This window comes from Callithrix jacchus, chromosome 3 (genome assembly GCF_049354715.1).
Source record: "Callithrix jacchus isolate 240 chromosome 3, calJac240_pri, whole genome shotgun sequence".
NCBI classification, from domain to species: Eukaryota; Metazoa; Chordata; class Mammalia; order Primates; family Cebidae; genus Callithrix; species Callithrix jacchus.
Window position 1 is genome coordinate 92,150,816 of NC_133504.1, and position 12,583 is coordinate 92,163,398.

Consider the following 12,583-nt stretch of genomic DNA (forward strand, 5'->3'; position numbering starts at 1 on the left):
ATCCAGAATATAGAAGGAACTCAACAGTAAAGAAGCACAAATCCCTTTAAAAAGTAGGCAAAGTTAAGTGTATAGACATTTCTCAAAAGAAGAGGTACAAATGGCAAACAGGTTTATAATCAGTAACAATCAGAATTATACAAACTATACTGATATAGTTTATTACTGATTATTTACCATTTGTGTGTCAAACAGGCTTATGATCAGTAATAATCAGTAAGGTATATCAGTAATAATCAGAGAAATGTAAATCATATCCACAATGAGAGATCATCTTTTTGCCATTCAGAATAGCAAAAAGTTATTAAATAGTTATTAAACAACACATGCTGGCCAGGATGCGGAGAAAAGGAAACTCTTTTTACACTGTTTGTGGGAATGTAAATTAGTACAGCCACTATAGAAGACAGTATGGAAATTTCTTTAAAAAACTAAGTAGAACTATCATTCAATCCAGCAATCCTTCTACTACCTAAAATGAAAGAAGTCAGTACATCAAAGGGATCTCTGCACTGTATATTCGTGGTAGCACTATTCACAATAGTAGAGACATGGAATAGCCTACATGTTCTCAGTGGATGCATGGATAAAGAAAATATGGTTTATAGACATAATGGAGCAGCCATAGAAAAGAACAAAGTCTTGTCATTTGCAGCAACATGGATGGCACTCAGGGGTCATTATTTTAAGTGAAATAAGCCATGTACAGGAAGACATATCACATGTTCTTGGTTAAATGTGGGAGCCAAAAAATTTGATAACATGGAGGTAGAGAGTGGAAAGACAGATAACAGAGACTGGGAAGGGTGATTGCGGAGAACGGAGAATGAGGAGAATGGGATTAAAGTTTACAAACATGGAGTAAGATAGAATGAAGTCAGTACTTGGCCACATGCAGTGGTTCACACCTGTAATCTCAGCACTTCCAGAGGCCGAGGTGGGCGGATCACCTGAATTTGAGACCAGCCTGGCCAACATGGTGAAACCCCGTCTCTACTAAAAATACAAAAAATTAGCCAGGCGTGATGGCATGCACCTGTAACCCCAGCTACTCGGGAGGCTGAAGTGGTAGAATTCCTTGAACCCAGGAGGTGGAGGTTCCCGTGGCCTGAGATCATGCCACTGTACTCCAGCCTGGGCGACAGAGCAAGATTCCATCTTAGAAAAAAAAAAAAATAGTAGAGTGACTATACTTAAGAAAAATGTACTTGGGCGATACCCTAAATACCCTGAGTTGATCAGTATGCATTATATATACCTAACAAACTTTCTCACATACCTCATAAATGTGTACCAAAAAAATTCATTAGAGAGTAAAATGCCAAATTGAGGACACAAGCTCCTTTTGAAACAGCATAAAAAGAAGCCCCTCCAAAAAACCATATTTGTTGCATATATATGCAAGGGAAAGTGTGGCTCCTTTAAAGAGTGAATTTTGGATGAGAAAACTAAGGAAGTTTGTGAGAAACTACCTGGTAAGAGAGGAGAATTTAGGCACGGAGCCTCTAATATATGAGAACAAAAGTATCTTTGTTCTTTGAAACAGAATTCTCCTAGTCAAACCAAAATAACAAAAATAAGTTAATTCTCTTCTATGCATCTTTTGTGAATACTTTCTCATTCTTTCAACAAATTTGACTGTATTGACAGGGGAGGGAGAAAGTCCCTGACCCCTTACTTGTTAAGCTGGGTGACTGAAGTTAGTAAGCAAGTGTCTTCATGAAACAATTACTCCCCTCAAATCAACTTTGGGAAAAAAAGATGCTTCTCCAGACCTCCTCCTCCTCCTCCCCCTCTCCCCTCTCCCTCCTCCTTTCTTCTTTCTTCTTTTTATTTTTTTAAATACTTGCCTCCAGATGGCCTTTAAACCAATAAAATTCATCTAAAATTCTCCACAGTCTAAGGATTAGGTGCCTTGTTGAAAAATGACTTTTCTTACTAAGTCTGGTTCTTACACAGCTGACAAGTTCTGGGCAGTGGAATCAGGCAGGACTCAAGATAAGCTAGAATTACCCATAGTGGAAGGGGGTTTTAAAAAAAATTTTAAAGACCATTTTTAAACAATTTATATAAATAAATTTATATACAAAGAAGAAACACATATACAGAGCACCCCAATTACCAGTACGGTGGACCCTAGCCCTTCTTTTCTGCATTGGGAAACAGAACAGAGAACAGAACAAATAATTCCATCTTCCTCTTAACTCTTTTCACCTGTGTGCTCAGTTTTTCAAGTAGAGTTTCTATTCCTTTGCTGGTGCTTTTGATTTTTTCCAATGTAGGAATCAAGCTTTTCAGTGCAGCTTTGACTTTGTTTGCAACTTCTGGGTCATAACTCTGGAGGGAGGCTGGAAAGAATAATGGCACCTTGATTTACACTAGCCCAAGACTTTAGGTCTTCATACCAACATGCTCTTCTACACGTGTTTTTGCAAAACCACCTTCTCTCCCATTTTCTTTCATCTTTTTATCTTGCTCTGTTAACCACTTCAGAACTAGATGTCCTGCAGGATGTTCTGCCATGTGAAGCTCTCTGTCCTTGCCAGCGGGGTGCAGTTCTGCTGCTGCCAAGCTCGCGATGGCATTCATGGCAGGCCGAACATCTCCAGTGGCAGATCCCAGAATGTCAGACACACACGCACACTTATGTAGCACCACCTCTTGGGTGTGTTCTTGCTTAACAACGCTGGAGAAATGGATTCTAGGAGCTCCCGTCTGCAGACCTCTTATATCTTTCTTACTGTGTGCATTTCCATCTCCTTTTTGCACAACTTCAATGATTTCTCAAACTGTATGCGCAGGATCTCTGGGGCTTAGTAAGTATAATAGGACCTTCCTTCCATATTTATCATTTACTGTGTTAGGCAACAAACTGATAATTTCTGATATGATTATCTGCTTCACAAGCTTAGTTGCAGTACAATCAAATACCACCAGTAAAACCAAATGGGAGTATTGGCCATTAGCCACCTTTTCAACGTTGTCTTCATTGTTTTCACAATCACTTTCCTGTCCTTGGGGGTACCATGCCACAGGCACTTCATTGCCACTCTGGCGCCATCGTTTGTGTGTGCCAGGTTTACCACCACTTCACAGATGGCCTCAATAGTTTCTGAGTTTGGGGGGTACATAGATAAAAAAGTCCAAGAATACTTTATGCACCAAAGAGTGCTTAATCACAGCTCCCTTTTGGGCCACTGGAGTTAGAATCTGTTTCATTTCATCCATAATAAGCTGTAGTTTCTCTGGCTGTACCTCTAATACTTTGTCCAGAGTTGAGTGATCTGCTGACTTGTAAAGCCGAAATGTGTTCCCATAGGGTTTTTATGATAAACCAACTGAAATGAGTGAGGAAGGAATGGGTGGTACTGTGTGACAAGGCAGCTATGTGTGCTTACAAGAAAAGATATGTCCTTGATGTATCTTTCCAGGAGAGGCAAGGGGCCAATAAAGCTTTGTGAATGGTGGCTCATCTGTCATTTCTAGCTGTTTCCTCTGTTCAAGTCCACCTGCGGGCTCAGAAGCAGCATGCCTGCCCACACCTTCATTTATAGTGTGCTAGCACCACCAGCCACCACTAGTAGAGGTCATAGCAGAATGGGGCTCTAGCAGCACAGGCTTTAGAGCTTGTGGAGTCTTAAATACTCCCTGCCCTGTGCAGGGGAGACTTGCAAATGTGGAGTGGGAGGTTCCCAAGGTTCAGCCAGATGATAGATGGTGAAATGAGGGTTGACAATGTGCTCAGAGGGTTGAAATTAAAAGAAAACAAAAGCCAAGTCATTAGATCACTGTGTTTTAACAGTGATGTTGCTGCTTCACTTAATATCCTGGCTTGCAGAGTCCTGGAGGAATCTCCCAGTCAATGAGCTCAGAGATTACGAAATGATAGTTCCTGGGTTGCACTATTTGAATCAGATTTGGCCCAGGCTGAACAGAGAGAAATGTGAGAAGGGGAATTCCTTTACTTCATGCATGATGAAAATGATTTCTCTGCCAATTGGGAAGGAATGGAGGGCTGGAAGATTCCCATAACTATTGTTTAATATCTTGCAGTTCTAGTAAGTGTTTCAGCTGAAGTGAACTGATATTAATATATGGGATGATTCATATGGCAGAGAATGGGCAGAGATGAGGAGGATTTAGCCTTAAGCTCCTTGAAGCCATGTGGGACTGGATGAGGACAAGTATATTTGTCTGATGCCTGCCAGGCCACCTCTCCCCACTCCTCTTGTCTACCACTCCCCTGCCTTTCTATGTACAGGAAAAAGTATTTTCCCTTAAGAATAGTAAGCAAGAAGTGGAAGGTGAGAGTTGGAAAAGAGTTGGCCTTAGATCTAAGCAATATGAATTCAAACTTAGTGCACCTGCTATTACTGAGAGCCTTCACAGAACACTGGAAGGGACAATCTAAGATTAGAGGTGCTTTACTTTATAACTGATTTGTACTGTCTACACATGGAGCAAAGTGAATATACTAAAAAGTCAGTTGGAAGAAAAAGTGAGGGAATATCTAGATTATTTAATCAGAGAAACACTTTGGCCTTAATTGAGTATTATCTTAGATGTAGTTTAACATTACGACTAACCATCTTAAAAGTGTCATTAAAAATAATTTTTATTCCCTTTTCATTGAGGTGGCAGTCATTCGAGTACTAAAAAAATGTCAGGAGGACAACACTTAGAGTGCATTAAATAAATATAAATTTTATTAAAAACACTCACATAGCGTTATCAGGAATGATATAATAATAGCTTTCAAATAACCTGCATTCATAACATTACAATACTTACAGTATTTATAACCATCCTCGGATCTTATAAACAAACCAAACATCTCATGAAAATAAAATGAAACTAGTTAAAAAAAATAAAGCATAGAAAAATGCACACAAAAGTTCATTATCTTAGTGTCAAACTGCAAGAGTTTTCTACACAAGTTAACCACTAGCTTTAGAAGTGAACTGTACATCACTGTGCATCAATCAAGATGAAAAATTCATTCAAGTAAAGTTGACACCACTCAGAAGCATTTTCAAGTATGGCTATATAGTCAACCTGATATTCCTATATTAGCAAATTGTAGATCTGCTTTCCATTCATTCTAACTGAGGCAGGTTTTATATTTACAATTATAGATCTGATATTTACAATATGCCACTCAATTTCTTCTCTTCCTTACATAACCTCTCCCCAATCCCCAAACTATACTTCCTGCTCTTTTCGGCCAGCAGTTTAACAAATGACAGTAGGTGACATAGAAATCAAATATTAAGAATGGCTAATCAAAATCACCAAATGTACATACAAATGGTTTGAGCAAGATATTATGGTAATAATATGTAAAACATTAAAATCATGTGGTTTGTAAGCAAAGCAAACATTTTTGGACATGTCTGTAAATTGGACACAATCACAAATTTGATAAATCTTTTAAAATGACAAAAGCCATCTTATAAAGATTTGACCAATAAAACCCAAAGGCCTCCTCTGATTAAGAATTTATTTTAAATACTAGTAAGCAAAAATGTATTTAGGTCAAAATGTAATTGTACAGTCTATTGCACACCATACCTGTAGGTGTTTGCCTGTTTAAGGGAAGTCCTCATGGAGTATGTACCTTCAGTGATTACAGGATCAAAAAAACTTTATTTAGAGAGTTAAAAGACTGGCCAAGAGCCACTTGCCAAACTCTCCTGCCTTACAATTTTCCCTTTATCAACTCAGTGCATTCTATTTTCATGTAATTTTTTTTCCTGCTTGAAACAGTCAAAAGATTCCTCAAACTTTAAAATGCTTTCTTTACAATAAAAAGAGCCAACAGATTTACAAAATTAGTTTTAGTTACATCAGTACATGTACAAGTAAAATAGAAGGGATTCAAAATAAAAGGGTTAAATCCCTGACAAGGAATATATTTATTAACCTACAACAATTTTACATAAACACAGGTGACATGTTGGCATAAGGAGAACATGAGCTGAAATATCCCTGAATTTTTAGAACAAAAAGGTTGAAGTTCAAGTTATACTTGCTAAGAAATCAAGTATTGAAAAAAGTTTTTTTTTTTTAATAATAAAAAAAAGGACTTGGAAAAAAATGATGGTACACAATGCTTTCACTCTCAGTTCAATATCCTATTGCCAAACTAGTGTTGAGGTATATGACAAGTAGGAACATCACTCAAACATTTAATGACTTCTTAGCTCACATTATGATATATTTGTAGCAGGCTGAGTAGCACCATCATGATGTGAATTCTGCTTCAAACTCATATATATATATATATATATATATGTATATATTTTTTTTACAGTACTAAAATACTAAAGCATTGCGTTAAAAAAGTTTTGTTTACAATTTAATTTACTATACAACTCTTTCACTTCTTCTTTATACAAATTAATGATTTAAAACCACCACAGCAAACCAGCTGCCTGTTTTTGTTTCTTTTTAACTGACAGATTCACATGGAACTAACCCTGTTTATTTATCTTACGCAGGCATCAGTCTGCTCACTCTTCTTGTTAGAGAGGACACTTAAGAAATGACAACATCACAATGTACATAATTATCAACACAAAGGCAGACTGCCATCAGTTCTCTGAAGAGCATACAGATCCATAAAATAGCACAGGCTTCAGGGAACTAGCTTTGCTGAGTCTGTAGCATGCGGCTAATTATTACCTGCAGTTAATAGAAAATTCTTAAAACTGTACATATTTGAGCAATGAACTTGTCATACAATTTTGTAGAAAACTGTTTTACAGTATAGCATGTGAGATGAGCACCAGAAAACATGTTTTGTGGACTAACGTATTCCCTTGAATCCAGTAAGCCCCACTGTGGATTTAACTGGCTGTGTTAAAAATGGACACATTGCTCATCAGCAGATGCATGGCTAAAAGCAAAAATATTTTAAAAGCTTTCCTTGTTTCTTTAAAAAAATCAACTTTGCATTCTAAAATGAAAGTAAACTTGTTTTTTAAACATCTTAGTACCTTAGCATTGTTCAAGTTGTCAAAGCTTAGGTAGGCAAAGTGCTTCTAAAACACCATTTAAAATATTTATACATATACATGTGTGTGCACATATACATGTTTGTGTATATATGTACATATATACGTTTATTGTCCTACAAGGACTTCACTGGATTAGCAAAATCCAGAGACCTTTAAAATGTCCACATTTTAAAAACTAAGCTTGTGTAAGAATAAGTAATTATGATAAAAACTTGAATGAAAAGGTACCCCTATTATTCAAGGGCACTGGAGTACACTGATAGCATCTTGATGATATAAAGGCATTAAATTTTCAAATATTAAAGACACCATTTTCTTAGCACCATTTCTTAAAACATCCAAACAAATTCAGTGTTTTCCTATTATCATTTATGCTTCCTGTAGCTATTTTGATAAATAAGCATTAATATTAAGATTACAGTAAAAACTGCATTTCAGAAAGCCATATTTCCAGTATTTCAGTACATCATATATTCAGCACCAGATGGTATTTTAAGATTCCTGTCACTGTAATACTACAGTACTTGTTTGATTCGTGTTCCATGACTATGCAAACTTGATATTATTAAAAGTAGTCACAGATGTGTAGACTTGTAAGGGGGGGAAATCACATTTACATATCATCTCGTCCAATAATAGAACCAGTGTTTAAAAATGTAAATTGTGGAACACTTTCTTCCCCACCTTCTTTTTGCATAGAATGCTTTGGTCTTTTCCTAGATGCCATCTGTGACCAGTTGGGAGTCAGTGAAAATTAAGTGCTATGGTAAGATTGCCTCTTTTTTTTGCTGGTGAGCTGAGGTTTTTCCCACCACACTTGTCATGAATACTGTGACCTTTCCCCACTGCCACGTCATGATAACTACACTACTAACAGGTTGGTTGTGGTCTTTTCAAATGAGGTAACCAACAAAAGGGTGTGATATCATATATATCTGTTGTAAGGCCCTGTGACCCGCGTGAAGGCATATGGAGATGTAGTTACTGTGGAGTCTGTGGTCACGGACATGGTCCTTTCAGCAAGGGACTTGATGAAGCGCAGGTATGTGGGCTCTGAAGGTTCATGTAGCTCAGTGGGCTCCCGTTTCACTTTTTTGCCATGGGATTTTTGAGGCACATAGTCTGGGCCATACTTTTCAGATTCTTCCTCTTTCTCACGGGCTTTTTCAGCCATTTTGGCTTCCCAAAGAGCCAAGCCATGTTTTGGCTCATTCATGCTCTTATGCTGGTAAAAGACGAGTGAGATCCTGGTGGGGTGATTCCTATTGGGATTCTTTAAAGGGGTTGTGGCATGCAGCTCACGCTTTGCACACTCAATGAGAATTGACCCATGAGTTGGAGCCACGGCCACTCCCCCAATGTCAGGATCCAGAAAGCTCTGCTCGCTGTCTGACCAGACCTCATCATTATCCTCTGCAGCAGAAGCCACACCCTGCACTGGTGCCAATGGCTGCTTTTCCTGACCATTAGCATCACTTATTTTGTGTAAGCCTCCTTGAACACAAGCAGTTCTATCATGGTTAAGAGCTGGAAGCATCTTTGATAACCCATTAGCTGTGAGGGAAAGCATGTCATTCTCCTTGTTTTGGAGATGCAGGGCATGAAGGGAACTGTTGAACATGCCTGAAGCTGCACTGTAGTTATGAATTATGTGAGATGGTGAATGATGTTCACCATTTTTATAGTCCACGTTTGAATTACTCAAATTGGGTGGTAATCTAGAGGTGGCTCCCATGAAGTGGCCATCCACCTCATGAGTAGAATAAGGAGGCAACGTCCCTACGTGATGTACATTTGGTCTAATGGTACAACTACTGAAACCATCTCCCTGCATATTTTGGTTTCCATAACCTAAGTATTTAGATGTAAAACTCTGGCTATTTCCAAACCTTGGCTGGTAAAGTGTATGGATGGGTGGTAGATTTAGCTTAGACAGAGGGTCTTGGCTTGGATACCTATACAGATCCATGGGCTGAGACTGGGGAGAATAGGAACTCAGATATGGGGAGCAGTTGTCCGCTGATAGGTTTCCATTGCATTGATATGATGAATATTGGTTACTCTGATTCAAAAGCCCAGGGTAAGGGTTCATGGGATTAGAAGAATTCAAATATGAACCTGCAGCTTGAGATGAGGTGGAATAGAAGTTGCTTCCATAGATATCTGAAGTGTGTGAAGAGCTTGGATAAGGACTAACCAGATTGGGCCGTCTCATGTATGGATTAGTGGATCCAGAAGCAGAATAAGAGTTGACAGACTCTGTCTGAGGGTGATGTGGCTGCTGCTGTTGGGGTCTCTGCTGCTGCTGGGGCTGTGGTGGGTTCTTCTGTAGAGGCTGGGGCTGCTGGGACTGCTGCATGACTGGTCCTGGAAGTCGCAAAAGTTCTGTGAACGGGGTAAGAGGGAACAGAAACGAATGTTGATGATTATTTTATGAAGGTTAGTGAGGATACTTAAATGTGTATAAGAAAGTCCACTAGGAATATACAATACCTATTAAGCAAAGATAAGAGCAAAGTCAGGTTTCTAATCACTGTCCAGCACAATTTTTTGTCTAAGGCATGAGAAATGCAGAACTTAGTGGAAAAAAAAGTAATAAGCATCCAAAGCCATTCCATTGAAAGCAACATCTTTGGAACTTCTGAACATGCCTTTGCTTGAAGTGCCCTCCTTTTTTCTCCCTGTCTTCCTACCCTTCCTTGTTGTAGTCATCCCTTCCTCAAGGGACCACTGTGACTTCATCTTCTAGTGCTTTTATAATACTCAATGCAAACATAGATCTGATAAAGCAATACTCACAATGTATTACAATTATGTTTTTAGTCCTCTCCTCACCACCACTGGTAAATAAATTCCTAAACTGGAGGGACAATGTCTTATTTTACTTTATTTATTTATTTCCTTTCTTTTTTTTTTTGAGATGAAGTTTTGCTCTTGTTACCCAGGCTGGAGTGCAATGGCACGATCTCGGCTCACTGCAACCTCCGCTTCCTGGGTTCAGGCAATTCTCCTGCCTCAGCCTCCTGAGTAGCTGGGATTACAGGCATGCACCATCATGCCCAGCTAATGTTTTGTATTTTTAGTAGAGACGGGGTTTCACCATGTTGACCAGGATGGTCTCCATCTCTTGACCTCGTGATCCACCCACCTCGGCCTCCCAAAGTGCTGGGATTACAGACGTGAGCCACCGCGCCTGGCCTATTTTACTTTATTTCTTTATTTCCTGGCATGAAATGGAATTTGCTACATAATTAAAATAAGATTTGTTATGCAAGATTCAGAAATGTTGTGAAAAAAAGAATGACACTCATTTAAACACAAAAAGCATCTTATATAATCAGCAAACGCTACTTTATGAGCAGGCTTTCCAGACAGGAAGTTAACACAGCTGTAGATAACACTTTAAAGAAACTTTCAGCTTTGTATGTGAAACTTTTAAAAGTCATACTTCTATTTTGATCTAACTTTCAAAAGTCTTATGAGTTAAGAACAAATAGATAAAACTGCAATGGCAGTTCTGAGAACAGAAGTGATTATAACCTGCAGAAGCCAGTTAAAAGGGAGCAGAAACAAAGTTCTATCTGGTAATATTTCACAGCTAACCTAAAGGAGAGATCAGGGAGAAACAGTTTTTACTTAGTGTAAGTCAACCAATCAATAAACACTTATCAAGCATCTTTAGCATATTGTTCTAAACTATTTAACCTACTTCCTCTGAGCTTGGCAATGAATCGGTAGAGAAATTTGGCTTTATGAAGCAGTAAAGATGGTTAGTCTTAAGCAAACTGGTACACTAAACTTAAAAGATACACATTTTGCTTTTGTTAATGGCCAGGTCAATACCATCTCCAAATTTGGATTTTTTTTAAACCATACTAATTACAGACATAAAGCAAGAGGCTATGGAAAGAAAATAACTTAGTGTTTATGAATAATGTTCTATTGTTACTACTGCAGCTGTAATCCATTTCGATGCGTAAACATTTTGTAGAACCTCTCCTTAACCACAGAGTCAACATGTCTAAGGAAAGGTATTTTATTCTCCTCTCTCTATAAATCGTAGTTTTTTCAAACTTTTTATTTCAATAAATAGTACTGTTTTAGAAACCTAAAACAATAGGTTAAGTTTAAGTTTAAAACTTTGGAGTCATCTTTAAATTTTTCTTTTCTTTCATTCCAACGTTCTGTCACCAATGTATTGATTTTCTTTTTCCCATTTTGGAAGAGCTCATTTGCACCATTTTGCTATATTTTTATGCTACCAACAAAATTCAAGGTCTTGTTTCCTCAGTCGCAGTTTATGGTGTCTGTCTCCAATTGGCTCCTCTACTAATTTGGCCTACTGCTAGATTACAATGAATTTCATTATATTACTTACCTGTTAAAAAATGTTGTTGTTTGTTCTAGAATAAAATCCAAGCTTTTCCATGTTTTCCATGTTATTAGGCAATATCTCATTACCATCTCTGAGAGCAAAGCCTGGCCTTTGCTACTTTAGGGAAGACTCTGGCACAGAACTAAGACCATAACTGATGTAACTTTCCAAAATTAACAATGTTCATTTTACAATGAGAGCACATAGACGCATGGAGGTGGGGGGACAACACACACTGGGGCCTGTTGGCGGGGGTGCATCTGGAAGAATAGCTAATGGAAGCTGGGCTTAATACACAGGTAATGGGTTGATCTGTGCAGCAAATCACCATGGTACACGTTTCCCTATGTAACAAACCTGCACATCCTGCACGTGTACCCCAGAACTTAAAAGTTGATGGGGCAAAAAAAAAAACAAAACAACACTCATTTTTAATAGACCATACAACACATTTATCTACAAATACTTTACATTTACCTGCCAACTGCTTAGCCTGGCTTGCATTTTCAGTTTGTTTTGATCGTGAGGCGGCTGACTTTTCCTTTTCATTTTTATTCGAGCTGTTGTCCAGGGAGGAAAGCTTTTCAGCTGCAGCTTTCTTGGCTTCTAGTTTTCTTTGTCGGCAAGTCTTGACTGGCTCTGCTAACATCCTGACTTTTCGCCGAAAAGAATTCAGTACCTGAATAGCACCACTCCGTTTTTTCTCCTCCTGAGCTTCTATACTCCCAAACTCATCCACATCAGAGACTTTGTATAAAGGCAGAACGTGAAGCTGCTCATCCTCAGGTTTTCCTCCAATTTCTCGATTGTCTTCTCTAGTGAGAGTGCATACCTGGCAGGAAAGACAGACATTACAACCTCAGCAACAGGTCCAAAATAAAATGTGTGTGTGTGTATCTTTATCCTCTCAGTACCCAGATTTGTGCTGGTGGTCAAGTTGCTCCAGATCGGTGACATGTGTATTACCACAAAACCATTCTGTTATTAATGAAAACAGCATCAAGATGGTACAGGGAGATAAAGACAAATTGACATCGCCACCCACCCTTTCCCTGAGTCTATTAGGAACTGTTACTGTGGTGACCCTTGTTCTTCACATACGTTTCTGACTATGGGAAGAAGCAACACTCCCCAAAATGAAGCACTCTCTCACTTTTCACACTTCAAAAATAGATGTGCGAGATGTGCA

The 12,583-nt window shown here is 38.5% G+C and overlaps 1 protein-coding gene and 1 pseudogene across 5 annotated transcripts in view; both read right to left on the minus strand.

Annotated features, from left to right (window-relative positions):
• Positions 1 to 1,827: 1,827 nt before the first annotated feature.
• LOC100392880 (pumilio homolog 3 pseudogene) lies at positions 1,828 to 3,324 on the minus strand (annotated as a pseudogene).
• A 1,354-nt stretch (positions 3,325 to 4,678) lies between these two features.
• The window catches only part of TET2 (tet methylcytosine dioxygenase 2), a 130,858-nt gene continuing 122,953 nt past the window's right edge, over positions 4,679 to 12,583 (minus strand). For all 5 annotated transcript variants that reach the window (XM_035293205.3, XM_002745526.6, XM_078366748.1 and 2 more), the window contains 2 exons: positions 11,872 to 12,226; positions 4,679 to 9,404 (listed from right to left, as the gene is read on the minus strand). In XM_035293205.3, the coding sequence (XP_035149096.2) occupies positions 7,945 to 9,404; positions 11,872 to 12,226 (1,815 nt within the window). In that variant the 3' untranslated portion in view covers positions 4,679 to 7,944. The remainder of the gene's footprint in view (positions 9,405 to 11,871; positions 12,227 to 12,583) is intronic.